This window comes from Fundulus heteroclitus, chromosome 18 (genome assembly GCF_011125445.2).
Source record: "Fundulus heteroclitus isolate FHET01 chromosome 18, MU-UCD_Fhet_4.1, whole genome shotgun sequence".
Taxonomy (NCBI): domain Eukaryota; kingdom Metazoa; phylum Chordata; class Actinopteri; order Cyprinodontiformes; family Fundulidae; genus Fundulus; species Fundulus heteroclitus.
Window position 1 is genome coordinate 24,972,927 of NC_046378.1, and position 23,816 is coordinate 24,996,742.

Genomic DNA, 23,816 nt, shown 5'->3' on the forward strand with positions numbered 1-23,816 from the left:
GTGAGCAAAAATAAACCGCCATGGATGATGTAGGTGTGACAAGCTAACAAACTAAAATATGCAATTTCTAATCAGATATGGTCAATATATTACTGGTAATGTGTAATATATTGACCATATATATCATGATGAAAGTTCTTCTCTCCGCAGAATCACGCAGCTTTGGTGCGTACTTTGCAGCTTCTGGTGTAAATTTACGCTTTTAAAAACACGGCCGTAAGCTGCGCCACTTAGGTTACGGGGCCAGTGTATTTCCTCCTTAAGGCGACCAGATTTGATTTCTCCAATGAAAACTGGGGACATCTCTGATTTTGTTAAGGACAGAATCTCTGCCTGGGGGTTGGTTTGTGTTGTCTAAACTACAACGCCGATGAGGTGGGAAAGATGCGTGCGGCAAAGCTCTGCTACGTCAGGACAGCGGCAAGACCGGATAAATACCTCTTCTTGCGCTAAATTGTCCCCGATTTCATGATACACTGAAATTGGGGACATTTCCGGGGACAGCTTTTGCCGGGGACAGGTCATCCAAAATGGGGTCTGTCCCCGGAAATCGGGGACATCTAGTCACCCTACCGGAGGGGTGGAGTTATATTACACACTTGGGAAGAATGTGTAATGCGCCTTGTAATCCAGTGTGCCTTATGGTCTGAAAAATATTGTACTTAAACTTTGAGAACATTGAAAAACAGGACAACAAAAGTCTAAAGTTGCTGAGAATAAGCAGACATGTCAACTCTGAAGACAAGAATGCAGACTGTTAAGAGGGACTGGATGTATATACATGTGCTGGTCATATAATTAGAATATCATGAAAAGTTTGTTTTCAGTAATTCCATTCAAAAAGTTAAACTTATATATTGTATTCATTCATTACACACAAACTGATATATTTCAAGTGTTTATTTCTTCTAATTTTGTATAAAATTGTAATTATAACTGACAACTAATGAAAACCCTAAATTCAGGATCTCAGAAAACAAACCTTTCCATTATATGCTATTATATGACCAGCACTTGTGTGTCTGGTATGTCTTAATAATGCAAACTGGATATGCATATAGCTGATGGGTTAATTTAGTAACTGATTACTATTAATATGATATCATCTGTGTTATATAGTGTCATTTAGGGTAACGCTAGAGTATTGCTGTTCATGCGCATGTAGCCAACAGGCTGATGCGGCAAAAAAAATAGTGATTTTCTTTTTTTGTCCTTAGTTCATAGTTCTAAAATTTTGACAGTTACCGTTGTGATGTGCGACTTGCTTTCTTCTGTTTAGAAGCATCTTCCTCACATTTGCGTTTCTCTTCTTCAGGCATATCCCCGTCAAAGTAACTGATTCCACAACCATGACAATAACACACAATGTCAGATACAAACACAGCAACAGCTTTTTACTTCATGCAACCTTTAACACTGTAAGCTCTGTATAAGTCACAAGCAGCTCTCACCAGTGACCGCTACTGCTGGCAGCTGTCTGCCAGTTGTCAGACATGGACGAATGCGCCTCCCTGCTGTCTCTCGTAGGACCAGGCTGGACGTTCTGGACAAAGTTGAGCAGCTTGGTGATGTGCTCCTGTTTGGCCTCATCCATATGGACCACTGCCCGCTGCACATATAGATATAATTGATATGTCATCTTTCTACTGCACTTAAGATAGGAATAAATCATTCTAATTACCATTTGTATCCCATCACTGTACAGATCAGCTGTCATATTATGACTAAGGACAACCTACTTTGTGGTTTTTGCTTGGATGTTCTTTGGATGACTGTCGCCTTCCTGAATTTGTCTGATACAATCTGTAGCAAGTCCACTACGCAAAGGGCGGGACTTACATTATGTCAGTGTATGACCATATCCTTGGGCACCAAAACCGGTATCACAACATTGTTTGAACCAATACTGATACTGATTCAAAATTCAAATGCAGTACATTTGTTAAACACAATGCATTGGTTTTAGACACAAAAGCAGGATTTCAACAAATGTGCTTTAAATTGTCAAAATAATAATGGGAAATGTAGACAGTGCTATAAGACGTGCATGTATGCAGTTTATTAGCAAGAATAAGTCAATTTGAAGGCAAGTTACCCTTTAATAACATTTAACACTCATGCGATAACATCTGGAAATTCTTTTTTTTAAGTCAAAAATGACTGATCGAAAATTGCCTTTAGGACATAACTCAGAAAACGTTTCCCTTTCTTCTGTAGGGTTCTTCTATCTGTGTACCAAATTTCTAGTGGGTACTGGATGGCCTGGCTGAGTTTAGGGGGGGTCTGTAGAGCTGTTTGGCCACGCCCCTTTTACGTTCCATTGAAATTCTTAAATGTCCCACACGATTGAGGAGTGTGCAACGTTTTGATTGTTTCCTTAGGCGTCCAAAAAGGCACTTAATTTCGAGAGAGAATATTATAGAAACATTTGAATTACAATACGCCTTCAGAGCACTACACGTGCTGAATGCGCAGTGACAGCCTGCAGTTACAGTAAAAGACTTGGAGTTGGAGACAACCGGCCCAGCACATACCGATCTGCGGTCCGCTTGCTTACTCCTCGCGGCTCCGTACCGTGCGTACCACAGACCAATCTCCCGGCCCCTCAGATGTGGAGGCGGACGGTCCCTCGGACCTCCTTGATCCTGGTCGAAGTCGGAACCACGTCCTCTGGGACCTCTGCTGCCGCCGCCGCCTCTTCCTCTGTCCAGCCGCTCTCTGCTTCCATCCCTGTACTCTCCACCTCCCCTTCTGCTTCTTCTTCCACCTCCACCTCCGTATCGATGGCTCATACCGCCGTAAGGAAAACGCACTAGATGTAAAAGCGGTCTCTGTCAGGAGACATGTAGCAGCACATTTACGATGCTTGGCTTAAATAGCATCAGCCGAATCGGTACATTTCAACCAGGGATTGAAGTTGTAACATAACACCGCTACATCAACCAAGCAGCTGATAATTGACAAACTGACAAAGGTATATACAACCCAAATAAGGGGCCTTACCCGGCAAATAAACAAGACGCAGCAAGTAAAGGTAGAAGTGCTCCAGCTAGCGACTGCTGTTTGCTGTCCGGTGAGTCGCATCAATATGACGTAATGGTTTTCGGCCGCTGGATGTTGACGTAGCGCTCAACTATAAAACTTCTAACTCTAAGCGATGAAGTTAATTTATAATCTGTAATTTCCTTTGTCTGTTTCATGGAATCTTGTGGTTCTGTTACCCCAGCACCTCGAGCATACTACTGTCTGCAATTGTATATTCTTTATCTGTAAATAAAGTTTTTAAAAAAAAAAAAAAAAAAAAAAAAAAAAAAAAAAACCTAGCGCTCAACCAGCTCTGGTATCCTCCATCGTCTGAAAATAACGTTGTTGTTTTAAACGCGCTGATTTTCTTATGTGTTTGTAAGGAGACCTGCCCGTGGATATTTGGGTGTCCTGATCAGAAATTTGTAATAAGAAAAATTTTGATTTTCGTTTTAAAGTGAGCTACAAGACTTTTTTCTCTTGTTTGTTAACAAAAACCGATGACTATATATTTAAATTGTATTTTCACATTTAAAATGATGAAAACGTAAAAAATAATAACAATAGTTTTTACTAGTGGCTCTATTTAACTGTATGTTTTCCCTTGAAAGTCACTGATAAAAGAGCTATTGCTGCCAATAACTCTATTTCTTAAACCTAGAAAGTATTCATGGGACAGTGCTTTTTTTATGTGCGCCTGTTCTGTCTAATCAAACCTCCAGTGGCTCCTCACAGATGGTGGCTCACACCAAGCAGAACCCAACTTGGCGGGAGCCAACTGGCCAAATAAACTTGGCTTGACTCCCTTGTTCCATAACTACAAAATCAAACTGGACTGAGTTAACTATATTTGTGTGTATATCTGTTTGCTTGTACGGTGTTAAGAAGCATTTGTTATGATTTGGTGCTAAATGAATAAAGCTAATTGAACTGAGAAACAACATTTATTTTGTCTCTTCTGACACCCTCTAGTACTCTATGTGCCTTAGCAGAGTATGGAAGCTTCTGCTTTTGATATTGATGTGTCCTAAAATATTAAGGGCAAAGAGAAATTAAAAATATGTCTGTTTTTCATATTCCTAGACAGGCATCCAATTCTGCAAGTTTGTGTGCTGTAATACTAGGAAGTAATGTTTCAAACAAGATAAATATAGAAGAACAAGATGACAAAATAAATGCATGCTGTTTTTATTTGTTTAGGACAAAGGTAAGCATATTTTTTATCATTGGATTGTGAGCCCAATGTTGAAAATAATTACATATTTACTATATATAAAATTTATATTTTTACTGATTTTACTTTTCAACATTTTATTTTGCTATATTCTTTTTTTTTAACAAGAATAAATGTGCATTTGCTTATTTGTTTATGTATGTGTCATACTTTAGCATCAGGACCACAAAAATGTAAAAGTAAGCAAAGATTATTTTAGTCTTGTAATGATCTAAGCAAAAGCTGTACAAAGATGCTAAAAGCCTCATATCCTTTTCCATTAGGCAGTATTCCCCCTCTTCTAATCCACTTAGGTCATTGAAATGTTTTCTTCTTTAGATGGAAATGGACACAGTTATGTCGCTTTTCTAATCTTACACAGCACTTAAAACTATTTTCACTCAAAGACACATCCAGGCATTTTCTTATTTGCAGAGTGATGATCATTGCAGTGTGTTGCCAACGAATGGAGAAGGAGAACGTCTGCAGACTGTAAATTGAAGGTTTGAAAGTTTAGATGTTTTTTCCACACATTGTTTGGGTCAAATGGCCCCATTTTCCCTCTTTTTTGCCCGTTTTCCCTCTTTATCATTAGTTTCTGCAGTTGCAAGGCAGTACAAAAATAATTAAGGTAATGCGTTTCTTCATAAATTAACGAACACACCGTTTGTTGTACAGTCCGATAATTATGTTGTATTTGTACCATTTAAGATGAGATAAGAAATTCCTTTATTGTCCTACAAAGGGGAAATTCAGGCAGATGTTACAATGTTTTGAAACAACAGACAGACAGAAAGAAGTGCATTAATTTTAAAGTGAAAGCTAAAAAGATTCATGGGTTTCAATTATATTCTTTGTTCTTTGCAAACAAGTATCTGAATGGTGTGTAGTAAGTGTGTTTCCAGCCCCTTTTATCCCTAAATAAAATCCAGGTAACCCAAAAACATTCAGAAGACAGCTAATTAGTAAACAGTGTCATACTGGGTGTACGTTAAAGAACATTAGTGAACCAAAAGCATCACAGAGACCGGGAAACACAGCAGACAGCTCAGGAAGAAAGTTGTGGAGAAATTTAAAGGTAGGTTTACTCCATACGTGAACAAGGTGAATATTTCTTGTTGATCGCCTGCCGTTGGTTGCTTGACATTCTGCCACTCATTCTGGTAAACCATTCAAGCTGACAATGTAGCGGATGTTCACACAGCTCGCTTCACCATGTCATGAAATGGGAGGAGCATGTTAGCTTGCTGGTTCCTCTTGTCGGTTTAATTCATCGTGGTGGATATGGATTTTACCGAGTTGGTCACAGTCCTATATTTATTATTTATTGCCGCACATGGGCCCTCCAGATCCTCCATCATCTGAAAATGGAAAGAATATGACAAACCTACCAAAGCATGGCTGTCCACCTAAACTGACAGGACAAACAAGAAAAGCAGTAATCAGAAAAACAGACAATAAGCTAATGTAACTTTGGAGGAGCTGCAGAGATCCGCAGCTTAGATTAAACAATTTGTTAATAATTGGTCCTGCATTGAACAAATCTGGCAACATTAAAAAGTGGCAAGAATAAATCAATTTAAATAATTAATTAAATGGAAATTCAGAAAAAAATCTTAAAAAAGAAAAGCAAATAATTCATTCAGTTGCAGGTCTATTAAAATGCAGAACAGAGCAACCTTTGGGAATGAGAGGCAGTCATTTTGATGTCCCTATTATACAGGCATGCTGACATATGAATCTCTTGCAGATATGGTCAATTTTCTTGTTGAAAAGGAACAAAAAGAAACAGCTACATATCAGCCAGTCTTTAAAGTTAACTTTGTCAGGTCCTCCAAATGTAATAAAACCACTCAACAAACACCTGCTTTAGCTAAGATTACCCCTGAATTTACGTAAATTCAGGTGCGGCCCAAGGGCCTTTTGTTGCTCCTGGACTGATTTTGTGTGGGCACCTGACTTCAATTCAGGCTTTTTTGTAGTTTTTATTCATTTAGGATGAATTATATTATATAATTTTCTTAAAATATTGGGCATATCACAAACCATTTGTTTTTTAATAACTACTCATTTAACATTCTCTTCAATTTCAGAGCAAATATGAAGACATTCGTCTGTCATAGTTTGGGTTTTTGCTTTAGTTCTGTTTTGCACTTTGCTTTATTTTCTTCAGTTCACCAGCCAGTAATCAGCCAGTTCACTTCACATCTCAGTCACCAGCCAGTTTGTGTTGTGTTCTCAGTCATCAGCCATTAATCAGTCAGCTCAGTTCACATCGCAGCCACCAGCCACTACCCTATCAGTTTGTTTGTCACTCCCCTGTCACCAGTCACTAACCAGTCAGATCCATTCACCTTCCAGCCACTAGTCACCAGACGATCATGCCGGTTCACTTTCAGTCACCACCCTTGGTTTCATTATTTCCACCTGTTACTTATAATTAGCACTCAGCTCTATTCACCTGTTCACCACCTTATTTAAACCCGCCTCATCCTTCAGCTCTCGGCCAGATCATTATGAGTCTCATCCAGCGTTCCTTGTTCTGATTGCCCTGTTGATAACGACCCGATTTACCTCCGGATAACTGAGCCAGCCTGACCCCTGTATACCTGTTTTTCCCACCTGATTCTGACTGCTAACCTGTGTTGCCTGACCTAAGTTTGTTCTTGGACTATCTGAGCTTGCCTCACCCCTGTCTGTTTACCTTGCCTGCTTGTGTACTAAACCGGATCTGCTGCCTGACCACCGAGCCTGCCTGATCTTGTCTAGCCTGAAAGCCTGCTCGTGTATCGTACCTGGATCTGTTTACCGGCTCTGAGCCTTGATTCCGCTCGGGACTTTCCTGCACTTCTGATTACCAGGTTCCTGACTTATGATCTGTCTTATCCTGCTCATAAGACTGCTTGTCTGTCAACCTGGTTTCAACCCACAACCTGTCTGTTAATAAACCGTCTTTAATCATACCTTCCTGTGTGGTTCGAATTCTGGGTCCGTCAGTTCCTCCGTTACACCGTTCAGTGACTTTTAGTCAAAAGCAGACTCTGGTGCACCATAATCTGCTTTTAATTAAACATTGCAAGCAGCAAAGCAAAAAACATAAAGCATTTTTTGTGGAAAGAATTATCTGTATCATGTTATTGCTGAGATTAATCTAATTTTTGTCAATTTGTTTCTATTAAACCCAAAAGGACTTGCAAACTGGATGCCTTTCTTTTAATAAGACAAAGTCCTTTTTACATTCTTGATTTATAATGATTTACCCATCCCTTTCCAACAAATTATCTGTTGAAAAGGGATGGGTAATTTGTTGAATTGAAATATTGCATGCTTATTATACTGTTCCACAGGAAAAAAAAATAAAACAGACTTTTATTACTTTTTATATTTATAGTTTTATTGGCTTACCAGTGATTTTGACTTGGGGATTTTGGCCCACATGCCAAAAGTTGGAACGCTCTTGCTTAAATTAATGCACAATTCTTAGAAGCATTTTTTAAAGCCTTTTCCTCAAAACAGTCAGATCCAACGAATGGGAGCTCCAAGGACAGAGCAGTGAAACTGTAAGTTACAAAAATGAGTTTGTAAAAACACAAGCTGTCAACCGAAAGCTCACATTTAAGAAGAAAGTAACTGGAACTCTAGAGCCATTAGCACTGATTAATATTGCGGGAACACCAGAGCCAATAAGCGGTTTTAGAAATAGAACATTCAAAATGGCTGAGGGACCTGATGAAGGCTTAGTGTCCGTTAAGTGGCTCAGAGACACAGCTCCTGAAGTGTCTCAGCAGAGACTGGGCATCATAGTGTGCCTTCCATTAACTTGGCAAATGGCATCTCAGAACAATGCTTTTACCAATGCAAAAGAGCAGAAAACTCCTCACAATCACTGAAATGAACTTCAATGAATGGGCAGGATGTTGGGTTACTTACATAGATGCATGTCTTTAGAAGGCTTAAGGTATTGTTTTTGTTAAACCTGCAGATATTATTGAAGATAGAACATCCTTTATTGCGTCACAATTTGTAAAGGTGTACCATCAGCAAAGAGCAAATTTACAAACACATAATAAACTGCGCAGTTATTGAAACTAGCATACTCAATAAATGAAAGAATTGTGCAACTGAGTAGGATTGTATTAGGAAATGCATAAAAAATAATCAGCTGACTATTAAAAATACTGTGCAAAAAACAAAATCAAAACACACAGGTGATAAACACATATTGAGTTTGCTGGAAGTAGTGCCGACAGGAAGGATCTGTGATAACACTCCTTTATGCGTACTTGGGACGCAGCAGTCTGTTACTGAAGGAGCTCTCCATCTCTATAACAGCATGAGATGGGAGACACTGACCAACAGGTCCAACAGTGATGTTATTTTTGCCAGAAGCCCTCTGTCTTCCACCACCTGTGTCATGTATCTGGTGTGTTTTCTTGTCTTCTGTCTCATGTTGTTGTGGAAGGGGCCAGGGAAGAAACAACTTCTCTATGGCTTCACCAGCTAGTGAGAGCAGCTCTGATCTAGACTGTCTGAATGTGGCTCACCTGTGACTCTGACTATATATACACCTGCCTCTCACAGTTCTTCTCTGCCAGATTCTTGAAAACCTTTTGTGTGATTAAACCTTCTAGCATTCTTTCATTGCATACCTGATATTGACCTATTCTTGTTTCCCGAATCGCCCTGTCTTTGCGTAGCCGCTGTCTGATTCTCCATATGGCTTCTGAAAACTGGACCATGACTATCTGATCTGTTTCTGGCCTTAGCACCTTCCCTCACTCTCCGGATACCTCTGCCTGTCTAGCCTTCTATGTATGACCCTCACCTGGATTCTGTATTTCCTGTTTGCTTCTGTCCCGATCACTGTGTTCATTACATACCTTAGTCCTGGAGAGTCTGCTTCAGCCACTGCCGCAACACTCACAATGCTCCCTGCTCAGATTGTCAGATCCTTGCCACATCCTGGATTCTGAGAAGGTTAGAGCCTCTACATTTTCCCACTGATCTCCATACAGCCCCTAACATGTCTCTCTTCCCCACAGTGATTCATGTGAGAGCTCCCTGCTGTCTCCAGTTACGCACAATAACTTTCCTTTTTAAATAAAACTGTGAATCCACTCCTCAACTGGGTCTAGGGCACATCCTAGGATAGCACAGGCCTTCCTGATAAGCTTATTTTCTCTCCGCTGTAGATAAGCCACTGTTCCAACAAACAACACAATGGAAGACGACTAATGCCACCAAAGAGTCAAAAAATGTATCAAGAGATGATTCCACTGTCACCAGTCCACAAACTCCAGTCTCCCCTTTCTGTTCCCTAACCTGTGATGAGGCAGAATCAATGGAGAACTTCTAAAGATGGCAACCTGGGGAGTAGATGGAGAGATCTGCAGTGTAGAAGATGAACAGGAACGGCGCCAGAACAGTTCCCTTCAGGACCCCCATAGTTCAGACCAGCCCGTCAGAGACATAGGCCCGTGTCCTCTCATGCTGTGAGTGGCCTCGAAGGTTGTCCAGTACCCAATGGGACAGATGGGCGTCCATTCATGATAGCTCCAGCTTGCTCTTCAGAATTCCCTACTGGATGGCAATAAAACACAGGAGAAATGAAAGAACAGAATCCTCACAATGCTCCACACCCGAGTCAAATAATCAGGTCATTAGCAGGACTCTAGAGAACCTGACTGCATGCTGAGAAGCTAATTCAGCCATTTGATTCATTTGATTTGATTCAGGTGTGTTGGACCAGGGACACATCTAAAAGCTACAGTACACCAAACCTAGAGGGCCTGAATTCAAGACACTTGGTGTAGACGATGGCATCACCAACTCCAATAACAGACTGAAAAGCAAACTGCAGGGGATCCGACAAAGACTTTACCAGGGTGAGAGGCAGCTAAGGACCAACATCTTAAGAGTCTTCAGAGGCAATTTCAGTGTGCCAGCCCCCCCTCTTTTCAATCCCATATCAATAACATTACCCGGTCTGCCTACTTCCACTTCAAAAGCATCAACCTCCTCTGTCCCTCCCTTACCCCACACACTGCCGCCTTACATGTCCACAGCCTCGTCACCTCCCGATTAGATTATTGCAACTATCTCCTCTTTGGCCTTCCTCAAAAATCACTCCATAAACTACAAGTGGTCCAGAACTCAGCTGCCCACATTATAATAAGAACTCCCTCTATCCATCACATAACCCTGGTCCTCCGACAGCTCCACTGGCTCCCTGTGCAGTTCCGCATTCAATATAAAACTCTCATGGTGGCATGCAAAGGCCTTCACCACCCGTCCCCCTTATATTTCTCAGGCCTCCACATGTTCCCATCCCCTCCCGTGCTCTTAGATCCTCTTCTGCTTAAACCTGTCTGTCCCTTCCGCCCGTCTCACCACCATGGGGAGCAGAGCTTTCAGCCGCTCTGCCACCCACCTCTGGAACTCTCTACCACCCCTACTTAGAAACATGGACTCACTTCTCCATTTCAAATCACAACTCAAAACACTTCTGTTTAAGATTGCCTATTCTCTTTAATATCAATTTCCCTGTCCCAGACTTTGTATTTTTTAAATGTTTTTTTACTCTGTTTTTCGACTTTGTTTCTGACATTGTGTTTTTTAATCTTTTTTGTACGGTGACCTTGAGTGTCCAGAAAGGTGCCTTTTAAATAAAATTTTAGGAGCCATTTGTTTATTTTAATTATTTGACAACATACTGTATATCTTAATTTCTATGCCAGTTTGTTTCCATGTTTCCACCTATAGGTGAAGGCGGGAACTGCGCCTTTAAAGGGCTGTGATGCGGGACAGCAGCTGTTTCTGATACAAGCTGAGACAGTCATTGACCGTGATTGGCACTGCAAACTTGGACTGATCTTTTGTTATACTCAAGTTTAATTTGTTACAATAAACCATCAAAGGACACACAATAATCATCTCCCGGATTTAATTTAACGGGTCAGACCACAGTATTGGACACCCAAGGTGGGAAAGGTTGTTAAGAAAAACAAACAAAGAAACAAAGAAATGGTAAAAACAAACAAATTGAAACAACAACTTTACCACTACAAAAATGTATTATTAATATATAGGAAAGAGAATTGGCCCAATTACTGAACCCTGTGGTACTCAACAAGTGACCCTGCAGTTTGAAGAAGATTTGTTATTAACATGAACAAACTGCAATCTGTCTTGCAAATAATATTTAAATCATCTTAATGCTTTTCCCTTAATCCATAGAGTATGTTATAATCTTTCTAGTAGAATTTTGTAATCAACTGTATCAAATGCAGCACTGAGATCTGACAGGACAAGTACTGACACAAGTCTGTTATCTGAGGCCATGAGAATATCATTAGTGACCTTCAACAGAGCTGTTTCGCCATGCTATGGTGAGCTCTGAAGCCTGACTGAAACTCTTCAAATAGGTAAGTACTTTGTAAATGGTCACATACTTTATTAGCAACTATTTTCTCAAGAATTTTAGATAAGAAAAGAAGATTAGATATAGGTTATTACAGACCTATATCTGATATTTTCCTACCTTAATTCTGGCAAGACAGAAGATGTCATCTTTGGACCAGAGTATTAGTTTCATTATGCTTCCTCTAGTCTCTTTTGAATGCTAGAAGAGCCTGTAGTATGGTACCCTGAACAAATGTTGAACTACTATTTCCTGATTTCATTGTAGTGATGAACACCCTCATGTCACAGTTTAATAAAGGAGCATACTGCCTGTGACTGGGTTAGATGTAGATCGAGGAACTCTTTTTGTGAGCTTCTCTTCTTACTGTGCACACAAGGTTTCATGCTCCCAACTATTTTTTTTAATGGAAGCAACAAACAGGGATCATCTAGGTCAAAGCAATGTTTTTCATACCTGAGGGTTGAAGCTATATCTCAAGCCTATTAGTATTGTCACACATTCCACCAGAAGTAAAGCTATGTAACGCACTTCCTCTAAGAGGGTGTCTGTTTTTAAAATATGTGCAGCTGGACCATGGAATAGAAAATAACAGAAATATCTTTCATTGTTCCTCAGTGGGGAAATTCAGGTGCACCAACATCAAAGAGCATATTTTCAACATAAGAAAAGAAATACCAGTTATTAAAATTTGCATAATCAAAAATATTAAAGGTGTACATCTACGACGAACAGACTGTGTAAAACATCTATGTACATTTATGCACGAAACACACCAACAGACTGTTAAAAAGAATAAAAAAGACAGAAAAAAACCCACAATACTTCTCACTGCATAGTGAGAAGTGTTGACTATTTCACTATGCAGAGATAGTCAATACTTATTGAGTTTGTTGGGCGCAGTACTGGTTATAAATTCTAACCGCTGCTGGGAGGAAGGATCTGTGATAACAATCGTCTTTTGTGCATTTAGGATGCAGCAGTCCCTCGCCGAAAGAGCTCTCCAGCTCTGCAACAGCTCAGTGCATTTAGTGAGAGATAATGTCCAACAGTGATGTAGTTTTTGCCAGGGTCCTTTAGCGCTGGGTTTAGGGGGCATCCTAAGACAGAAAGAGCTTTCCCGATAACCATTTACTCACAGCTGTATATATGATGCTGCTCCAGCAATCTACAAGATCCCTCCACGGAGTCTGTTTTCAGCAGAGTCCTTTCACGTCATTATGTCACAGAAACAAACATGTATGATATAAGTCTGCAGCCTTCTGAAAATGAACTATCAAGTGTATGCGTCCTTCTCTCCAGACATTTTCGTTAATTTCCGTGATGTGGGCTGTGCTTATACGTCATGTCACGCAAAGTATTGTGGGTTTTCTTTATGTTGTTTCAGAGATGGTTCCATTGGCAAAAGTCATGTGTCCACTGTCTGTAGTCTGAGTCATCCTCACCTGTGAGCCAACTAATAGTGAGAGATTTGAGAACTTCAGAAGATCACAAACTGGGGAGTAGATGGAGACATCTGCTGTGTAGCGGATGAACAGGAAAATAAATTAAAGATCCAGATTTCTTGTCAGTTGTGATTCTAAGATAAATGGCACCCTGGGTAAGCCCCCTCTTTCCACCCTACACAAATTTAATCTCTCTCTCTTTCACCCAGTTACACACACACACACACACACACACACAGGGCTGAAGTTTCCAGAGGGGCTAGGTGAGAAGGGAATCTGGGATCCAGGTGACATAATCGGTAACAGAAGGCGCACACCAGTGTTGTATAATGAAGTAAAAATACTTCACTACTGTACTTAAGTATATTTTGGAGTACTTTATACTTTTCTCGAGTATACATTTTTTTGATAACTTTTACATTTACTTCACTAGATTTCTGAACCTAAATGCATACTTTTACTCCAATACATTTTCAATGTTTGGTTTAGTTACTAAAAAGAGAGAGAGACTCACGCACGCAAGTGTTTTGACCCCACCTACTGATTGACTGCGACAAAGTCGGGACTTGCCTGGGCTTGTTCATCACCACCAACAGGATAAGAAGCTGGTTCAGTAGTAAACAGGTTAAATTAACCTTGTGGTATAGGTAAAGCATCTAATAGCAGAGAGTCCTAATTTTCTTAACTAAATGATACCTGCAACCACAGGTGTATCTATCAGCAAATTTACCACTTCCTGTAGGTTAACTATCACTTTATCACTTAACCATGTTCTTAGTATACACCCCCTTTGCCTGCACTTGGTTGTGTACAATTTTAAAGTGCATAGCACTGACCTTACTTGAAGAAGGAAAACTGAAAGCTTACAAAAAGGCTGTATTTTCTGTCTAAACTTGGTCTAAATTTCTCCTGCACTTGGCTGTTTATATTATTTTAAGAGAGTTTGACTTTCAAAGTTTACCAAAATCTAAAAAATGTCATTCAAACTGCATTTGCTTTGTTTTACTTTTTACTTATACTTTTTATTACATGACTTGAGTACATCTATTTTTACAGTAATTTTCATACTTAAGTACAATACATTTCAGATACTTTAAAACTTTTAGTCAAGTAACATTTCAGTCAGTGACTTGGACTTTTACCAAAGTCATATTTTGGAGAGGTACCTATACTTTTACTTGACTCCGAGATTTCAGTACTTTATACAACACTGCCGCACACACACACACACACACACACACACAAACTGTGCATGGGTTTCCAAGCGGGGCAAAGGCAGGAGACTGGTCCAGGCTTGGGTCATACTAAACAAATGGCAGCTGAATCCAAACAGGGGCAGAGACAGACACACTGGGTCAAGAGACAAGGCAGGAGGTCGATGTCCAGAGATCAGAAGCCAACATGAGAATCAGACAGGGTCAAGGCAGGCAAGAGAAAACAGGAACCAGACAGGTCGAGATAAGCATGTCAATATAAGGAAAGCTAGATGGTCTACTTACAAAATAGCTTACAAAAAGACTCCTGCCATCCCAGCCACACATTGCCACCATAGGCAGAGAGCCATATCCCCTTTTTCAAACATGGCAACTGGTTCTTATGCAAGTTTGGTAATACTGAAGCAGAAATATAGCTTGGAAGCATGTAGTTTTATTTCTGCGAAAAATTTGTAAATCCTGCCATTTAACACATCTAGCATGTGTTTTACAGCATTTGAAACACAGACTTCTTAATAAATTTAATCTATATTTATCTGTTAAAGGTGGAGACATCAACAACTTTTAATAACGAAATTTAAAACTACCTTTTTTATGTTGTAATTTGTTATTTACAGCATCCTTTACAGTAATACAAGTCAGAAATTTGGAATCACATTGGTTGTGATATGTGCTGTCATAAACAGTAATCTACTAACAAGAAAATGGGGTGTAATTAAAGATTAACATCTGGTTTAATACCGCAGTTGTTGCCAAAGAAGCATATAATCAGACGGTACATACAGTGCAGTAAAAATGTTCATCCATGTCATACGAACATTAGAAGATGACCTTCTGTCTGGACCTTAAAGATTACAGCATGGTGAAAAAGATTTGACTTGACTGGTTTTGGACTCTCACCTTTCAGACTCCAGGTCTGCTGTGCAGCAGCTGTATTACTTTCCACTGACAGATTTAAAACGTTTACCTCAGATGGTATTCTGTAAGGGGAGGTCACGAAGCCAGTGAGTCAAATGTTAACTGAACCTGATGTTGATAACCAGCATTAACAACTCAGTCTCTTATTTGTGGATCTGAAGAAATCCTGTTTGGAAAGAACTCAGTGGGGAGACATGATTATTGGGTAACTGATTTATGTCAGGCAGTAATTTCTTATGCTTTATTATGATCCATGATGTTTCTTGTGATTAGTTAATTAAACTATTTTCTAATTCACTTATTCTGTCAGTGGGCTTCACGCACTAGAAGTGTGTAATATTCTTAAATCTATTGTTACAAACTGGAATACAGTGGCATAAAATGTATTTGTCCCTTATAGCTTACTTGTTTTTAATCACACTTGAATATCTCAGATCTTCAAAATATGTTATCACAGACAGGTCAATGCAACCCCAAAAAGCATTTTTTTTAAACTATGATTTCATGAAAGAAAGGGGGAAAAGAGCTATCTAAACCGACCCAGCCCTGTGTGAAAATATACTGACCTGCAAATTCACTACAATTAACCAGATTCTGTTTTAAGTTTATCTACCACATCCAGGCCTGATCACTGTCTGACTCGTCCAATCAATAAATCACTTTAATAGAATTTGTGTGAACAACATGAAGAGACAACACAGTATGTCCTGATGTAAAAAAAAAAAAAAAAAAAAAAATGATGAGAAACGAACACGATGACATCTACCAGCCTGGAGAGGGTTACATACATTTCTAAGGCTGAAAGCAATTTTACACAAATGATGAAAACATGAAACAGTGGACAATCTTCCCAGGAACGGCCAGCCTACCAAAATTATTCCAGCAACCTTTTTTCAGGATGTCAAAAAAGAACCCTGAACATCCATCTAAAGGATCGCCAACCTCCAGGTTTTTACGCCCAGTGCTCATGAATTACTAATCAAAGATTGGACAAAAATGGTATCCATGGAACAAAACCAAGGATAGTACCACTGCTAATGGAAGAACAAAGGCCTGTCTCAATTTGCCAAAAGAAAAACAAAAACATCCTGTTGATCCTATTAAAATCCTATTAAGAAAATAGTCAGTACACTGATTAGATAAAATTGACATTTCACAGAAAAACATCATTCTGACAGTCAGGCATTGTGGTGGTAGTGTGAGGTTGCAGTGCTGCTTTCTTTCATTAGGACGTGGACAGCCTGCCATTATTAATGGAACCATAATTCTGCTCCCTACTAGCAAATCCTGAAAAAGAGTGCCCGGTCAGAAGTTTGGGACTTTAAGAATTTAGCCTATGCAGCAGGACAACAATACAAAGCACATCAGCATGTCCATTACTGAATAGCTTAAATAAACAAAATAAAGTTTTTAAATTGGCCTTGTGATAGTCCGAACTTAACTCCATTTGAGATGCTGCACTGCTTTAGGCAGGCCATTCATGCTTTTAAAGCCCTCCATAGTGGCTACATTTAAACATTTCTGCAAAGAGTAGTGGGCAACGTTTCAACCACGGCAATGTAAAAGACTAATTACCAGTTTTTACAAACTGTTGGTAGCAGCAGAACAACAACCTGTTAGGTTTATCGAGCAGTTCCATTTTTACGCACAGCCATGCCGCCTTAGACAGTTTTTCTTTCCCATTGATAATAAAATCATCAGTTGAAAAATTCATTTTACTTACTCAAGTTATATTTAATATTAAAAATTGGTTAGTTATCAGAAATATTAAAGTGTGACAAAACAGAAAGAAGGAAGAAATCAGCAAGGAGGAAATATTTTCACTTTAACGCTGTCCATGCTTATTTCTGTACATGTTTCTCTATCCCACTTAATGTTTTATTGAAGCATAAATGCCGTTAAAAAAACACTGTTTAAGATGAAACAGAAAAAAGTAGTATGTCAGTAATTTACAAATAAAACATACAAGATCCGAACCAAACTTAATATTATTGTTATGATTACACATTTCTTCTTTAAATGAGATTCTTCTCTTCGCATACACCCTGGTAATTATATTAAATATGCATTACAAGACATAATGATCAAGATAATATATAAACTTTCAAAAGCTATATCCACAGGCCCACCACAAATAGATCAGTATTTTCCCAGTCGGAACTAAGTGTCTTGTTGAATGTTTTAATTTAATCAGGCCTGTTCTGCCAAATCCACAATCTTGTAAATGTTAAACTATCACAAATATATTCATATCTTTAAAACAAACAGCTAAATGCACGACAGACAGTCTGCCCTTTCTCGTGTGAAGAATGAATTTTGCTTCAGATGCAAATATTTAAGTCTTTGATGATTTATATATATATATATATATATATATATATATATATATATATATATATATATATATATATATATATATATATATATAATGTGCGAGAACTATCAATATCTCAGCCAGCAGCTCCAGGGGAAACAAATTATAGATTTGAAATGAGCCAGTTTGAAAGAGAAAGCAATTGAGGAAAACACTGAGGCGTTGGAGGAGAAAAGTATCCAAAAGACTATGCTGGGAAAAAAAATTAAACCTGAGAAAAGCCTTTTGAGTGCAAGAGAGGTTGCGTAAACAACTGATATGAAAGGAGCAAGGTCTGTTTCATTTGTTGCAAGGCTCCACAGTATCCTCAGAGCTGTTGCTGATAAACACTTCACCCTACTTTTATATTTCCACACAAATAAGCATTCTAATTAAATATTTAACCAAGAAAATACCCTTAAATGAAATGCTTTGGCATACATTGTTTACATTCTCCTTTGGTCTTGTCTTGTTTAATAAAGCGCTCCATGTTCACTGAAGCCAAATGTATTCATTAAAACACTGTCACTGATGATAGTTATTGAAAAGGTGCAATCCAGGGGAACAAAAAGACTTTGGCTTAACATAACAACTAAACCTGATTATAGGATTAGGCGATCCTTGAAGTTTGCGTGCATTCAAGCGAGTACACAACAGACATTCGCTGTCATAATGTCAGGTAATCAACTGTTAGCATCACTGAAAAGGTCATTTTAATGCAAATCTTTTTATCCATTTAGGATTTTAAGATTAAAAGGCAGAATCTGAGGTTTGAAAAGGAAAACCCTTTTTTCTCATACCTGTGATATGTAACAGCATCTATTTTTATGTCTTTTTTTGTTTTAATTTCCATTAACGACAATGCAAAAATAACACATTTCAGCCACATGTTACGGTTTCTAGCAAAAGTACTTGCATCTTCCAGAATCTTTTCACATTTTGTCACATGGCAACCACACACTTAATTGTATTTAATTAGGATTTTAAGTGATTGACTTACACAAAGCTGTGTAAAAACATTCAATGGAAGGAAAATTATAAGGTTTACATTTGCATTACATGCACATTACATGCTTATTTATTGTACAATTTTCTTTTTATAAATAAAAATCTTAACCCTCCTGTTATGTTCATTTGTTAGGAACAGCAATGCTGTTCGCGGGTCAGTTTGACCCGGCGCATGTTTAATTATCCAAAAGATGTCTGAAACCAATAAAAATCCTTACAAGCATTGTTAATATTTCATTACTAACTCCATTACTAACTATTCTATCAATATTTAGTGCAATGGTGTTCCTTTCCCTTTAACAGGTAATGATCCAGTTATGATAATTCACTCGTTTTTTTTTAAAAACCTGCATGTTCAAACTTTTTTTAATGTTTCACCACTTTATTTCTTTTGAAAGACCAACATATAAAACACAATAGTTTTACACAACATTGAAACTTAACATTTAAATTTTGTTTTACATACATGCACTGTTTGTGAACCAGAAATTAACAAAATCGCAATACAATACAACAAATAAGCAATTGCAATATGAACAAGGTGTATGTGCGTGTGTGTCTGTCTGTTTGTCTGTACATCTACACAACACACGAGTGACATGTCATCACACTGTGCTTCATGCAAATTAATTTTGCACATTTTGCGCAGGTCATGCTTGTCTTGACATCGTCAGATGGCCTGCAGACCTGGCTCCTCTTCCTCTTTCTTTTCCCCTCAGCAGCAACCTATAAACAAGAGGACCATGATTACTTTACTATGGTGTCTTTTTGCTGATCCCAAGACACACACAACTCACTCTCATACACTTATACACACAAATGCACAAACACGCACACACACTTACTTACTTACACGCATTGGTGTACTTGATGCAGTCCTCTCCTGGATCTCCTTCACCGTGGCTGCAGCGGCTGGGGTCCTTGGCAGGTGCTGCCTCCGTTGGATGTGCGGTGTTACAAGCGCCTTCCCCAGGTCCTCGAGAAAGATGCGCCTCTTGTACAGCTTTGACACATTCCAGTCAGGAAATATCTCCGTCCAGATGATAAATGCATTGTAGGCTGATACATCAATCATGTTATAAAAGATGACCAATGGCCAGCGCGCAGTCATCCGTTCGGTGCTGTAGGACCTTGTCACTTTGTCTAAGTTGTCTACCCCCCCTTTGGTGGCATTGTAATCAAGGATCATCCTTGGTTTCTGGTCCTCTCTTGTGCTGATTTCAGCATTTTTGTGCAGAGTGCTCATGAGCTCAACATTTTTTGACTTTTTTGGGCAGTAAGACACTAGGGCTGTGGTGTCTGTGAAGGCAAACATGGAAGATTGAGGGGCCCTGTCCTTGATTACCAGCAGCTCAGCATGGAGTTCAGCCCTGTTCTTTCGGACAGTTCCGACCATTGGGAGCTTTCTCTTTAGAAGCTCCTGACCCAAGTTGTAGTTTGTAAAAAAATTGTCACAGGTTATGTTCTGTCCCCTGAGACCCTGTGCCATGTCGAGCACGACCCTTGTGCCCTGATTCTTCTCTGGGGCTCCTCCAACCGGCTTTCCAGTGTAAACCTGCATGTTCAATGCATAGCTGGTGTTTGCATCACATGCTGCCCAGATTTTTATCCCATATTTAGCTGGTTTGGAAGGCATGTATTGCCTAAATGGGCAGCGACCTCTGAATGCCACCAGCCTTTCATCCAGTGTGTGTGTGTGTGTGTGTGTGTGTGTGTGTGTGTGTGTGTGTGTGTGTGTGTGTGTGTGTGTGTGTGTGTGTGTGTGTGTGAGAGAGAGAGTGAGATTGGGGTGAAACATGTCTCACAGTTGCATTTCTAACACCCTTTTACTTCCAGTTTGACTGCTGGGTCAAATTGACCCGAACAGTATCTATGTGATATAAACATGCAGGGGGTGGTTGCAAATATGTGAGATGAACCATTTTCAGAATATATGTTGATTACACTATTTAAGGCAAGCAGAAGAAGTTTCATGCTGAAAAAATACTTTTAACTATTTTTCCTAGATCTTCAAACTTTAAAACGGGTCAATTTGACCCGTAACATAACAGGAGGGTTAAACATGTGGTGTAAATAAAATCCATTGCAACCAACTGCCCTGTTTACCTGTGTCTAATTTAATCTTATCCACCTGAGTGTAATATATTGCACACAGGTGGATAGATATGACTGTTCTGTGAAGGCTTCAGGAGTTTATTAAAGAACATTAGTTGACCAAAAGCAACATGAAGACCTAGGAAACACAGGCATGCATTAAGTTGCAGAAATGTTTAAAGCAGGGCTCAACTGCAAACCCTCTGAGACATGGTTGTTCACCTAAAATGAAAGACTGGGCAAGGAGAGGAGCCAGGAGAGTCATGGCAATTCTGGAGGAGCTGCTGAGATCAGCATTTCAAATGGGAAACTGGAAATTATTTTCTTCACAAATCTGGCCTTTATAAAAGACTGTCAAAAAGAAATGCATTGTTGAAGAAAAGTCATTAGAAGTCATCTTGCAATTTGCTACAATACATTTAAGGGACACAGTAAACATGTGCAAGGAAGTTCCCTGGTTATGTAACATCAACATTTTACTTTCTGGTATACATAAAAAAAACCTAAAAAAACCCACTATATGCGGTGGAAGTAAAACGCTAAATGCAACAGTGAAACACAATGGCGGTAGCATCATGATGTGGAGATGCTTTTATTCAGGAAGGACAAGGGAGCTGCTCAGATTTGATGGGAATAGCTGTTGAGCTAAATACAATCCTGGAAATCCTGAAAGAAACCTGTTAGAGGCTAGAAAGGACATGAGGGAAGTTTGGAGGTTCACTTTCCTGTCAGACAGTGGCCCTAAACATACCGCCAGAGCTGCAACGTAATGCATCAAGTATTTTCATGTGTTAAATGGCTCCATCAAAGCTCAGAATGAATTCCAGATGGGAGTTTAAGGGAAGACTCAATAAATTATGATTACTTACACTCTCCATCCAATCTGACTTAACTTGACCTATTTTGCAAAGCAGATTTAACAAAGGTTTTAGTCTTCTTTGGACATGCAAAGCTGGCAGATACATTGGACAAAACTTTTCAGCTGTAATTGTGTGAAAACTATGAAGCATTGTTTTGGAGGCGTCGAATACAATAAAACGATTCTTAGATTTTTATTTGTAAAACGTTTTGAAAACCATGTAATCATTTTCTTCCACTTCCTAATTAACAACAGTGTTGCTCTGTAACAAAAATCCAATTTCTGTAGACATTTGTGGTTATAATTAGAAAACTGCCAAAAAAAAGTCAGGGGTATAAACAGTTTTGACAGACATCATATTTGCGTTATGCTATTTGCATGTGTTTTGGCTTTGATGTCTGCTTCTTTTATTTGTTTTATTTTTAGAATCCAGACTTTGATTTTGGACTTTGCTTTGTTTCTGCTGCTGGTGCTGCTATTTTGTCCTAGCCTCATCTTAATAGCCCTCATCCTGTCTCACTCTGCCATGAGACGGTTCTGTTTCACATTAGCTCATCAGCATTTACTCATGTAATTACTCCTATTATATAAACTTGATTTCTCTGTTGTCTCTCAGATTAAGCTGGTTTCTTTCAAATATCCAGTTTCCTTCTGGAAGGTTCGCTTTTCAATTTTTAAGATCCTGTGGCTTGGTAACAGCCTCTGTTTAGTCTTGGTAAAATTTATTTGGTGAGTTTTTGTCTGCCTCTTGTCCAGCATTAAAGTCCTCATTCTGGGTCTCCTTCGATAGCACAACATAGTAGATACAGATTAATCAAATAAGAACTGTCAGATTACAGTTATATCACATGTCCTGGCACATTTGGTGATTATTACTGTCTTTTTGGACGTTTAATATTTCTGTTATTCACCGTTTTTCCATGAATTGTGATGGATGCTATCTGTGACTGTATGGACCGGAAGGTTACTCATAAATTGTCCATTGAGGCCGATGGAACCATTTTATATTTAATCTGAGAAGACATTTTTGGTAAGGAAAAAATCTGGTGCAATATAACCGTATAATACTACTTGGGGGCATTACAAAAGAGCCTGAATGTACAACTTTGTAACATCACTTACTGTATATGATATTATAATGTGAGCCAGTTTGCCTGAAGGGTTGAGTTTACAGGAAAAGTATCCAGAGAAAAGGAAACGTCTGGTTTGACTTTAGAAGAAGAAATGGAACATGGAAGTTGAAAATCTAAATTTAAACCCAACTAAAGTATTGCATTTCTAAATTGGTTGGTGGATGGGTCATTTTACCCATTTGCCATTTCATACTTCATAGTTATGATCATTGTACCTGACCTATGTTACTAAATTGTGCCATGTTACATGTGAAATGATACTGGTTTTGGACCCAAGAATTCGACAGACACAGTAATGCGTTTTACTGAAGGACAGGTGTAGCGATGAAGGAAACTTCAGGAACTGGCACATAAACCTCTGAAAGGGAGAGGGACAGGTTAGTGGCTCTTGTTTCCACTGTGAAATGTGTTGTTAAAATAAACAAAGCCATTAACCTTGCTTGGATCTGGGGCCTGTTTCAATAAGGAGGTTCAACCAACTCTGAGTTAAAACTTGAACTCTGAGTTGACTTAGCCTGAGATGGGAAACTCTGAGTTTTGGGTTTCAGAACAGCTGAAATGAGTTAGTTCAATCAACTCTGACTTGACTGACTCTGAGTTAAGCGCGTGCACCACAACTATAGAAAGCCATTATCAATGGAGCGCAGATATTACGAGTCACCATGGCAACAGCTTCAGACAAAAAAAGGTGTGCATATTTCTCACCAGCAGAACTAGATGTGCTTATGCAAGCATATGCAGAATTTGAACATGGAGTTAAAAAAAATAGCAACACGACTGCAGCGGCGAAGGAAGGAGAGTTAGCTTGGGTGAAAATAGCTGCTCGAGTCAATGCGTAAGTTTACATTTTAATTACTTTTATACAGTGTTGGGTGTAATGAATTAAGTTACTAAGTCATCTAAATACTGTAATTAAATTAAAGACTATAAAACAATAGTGGATTTAATATCAAATTTTAAAAGGTATATTTTTAATTTAACTTTCTCCCTCTAGTTACACACTTTGGTCAATTTAAGATTAATTCATGCAATTGAATATTGTTTATTTGCAAGCATTAGAAGTGCAGTTTCTTGTCTCTCCTTATATTGTTCAAGTGGTTGAGGTTGATTTGGGATTTAGAAAGTAATTAATAAG

The 23,816-nt window shown here is 38.9% G+C and overlaps 2 protein-coding genes across 3 annotated transcripts in view; both read right to left on the bottom strand.

The window, feature by feature from the left end:
* dhx36 (DEAH (Asp-Glu-Ala-His) box polypeptide 36) overlaps positions 1–3,121 on the bottom strand; it is a 46,130-nt gene extending 43,009 nt beyond the window's left edge. Inside the window, exons 1-4 of one of the 2 annotated variants that reach the window (XM_036149482.1) lie at positions 3,004–3,121; positions 2,535–2,831; positions 1,452–1,609; positions 1,246–1,335 (exon numbers count right to left, since the gene is read on the bottom strand). In XM_036149482.1, coding sequence (XP_036005375.1) covers positions 1,246–1,335; positions 1,452–1,609; positions 2,535–2,831; positions 3,004–3,084 — 626 coding nt within the window. In that variant the 5' untranslated portion in view covers positions 3,085–3,121. The remainder of the gene's footprint in view (positions 1–1,245; positions 1,336–1,451; positions 1,610–2,534; positions 2,832–3,003) is intronic. The other variant, XM_036149483.1, reaches the window with a different exon arrangement.
* Positions 3,122–19,436: 16,315 nt separating this feature from the next.
* LOC118566771 (piggyBac transposable element-derived protein 4-like) lies at positions 19,437–20,398 on the bottom strand. The gene is made up of 2 exons (XM_036150160.1): positions 20,379–20,398; positions 19,437–20,322 (listed from the first exon to the last, which is right to left on the bottom strand). Exon 2 carries the CDS (start codon positions 20,229–20,231, stop codon positions 19,437–19,439), a length of 795 nt encoding a protein of 264 aa, XP_036006053.1. The 5' UTR covers positions 20,232–20,322; positions 20,379–20,398.
* Between the last annotated feature and the right edge of the window lie 3,418 nt (positions 20,399–23,816).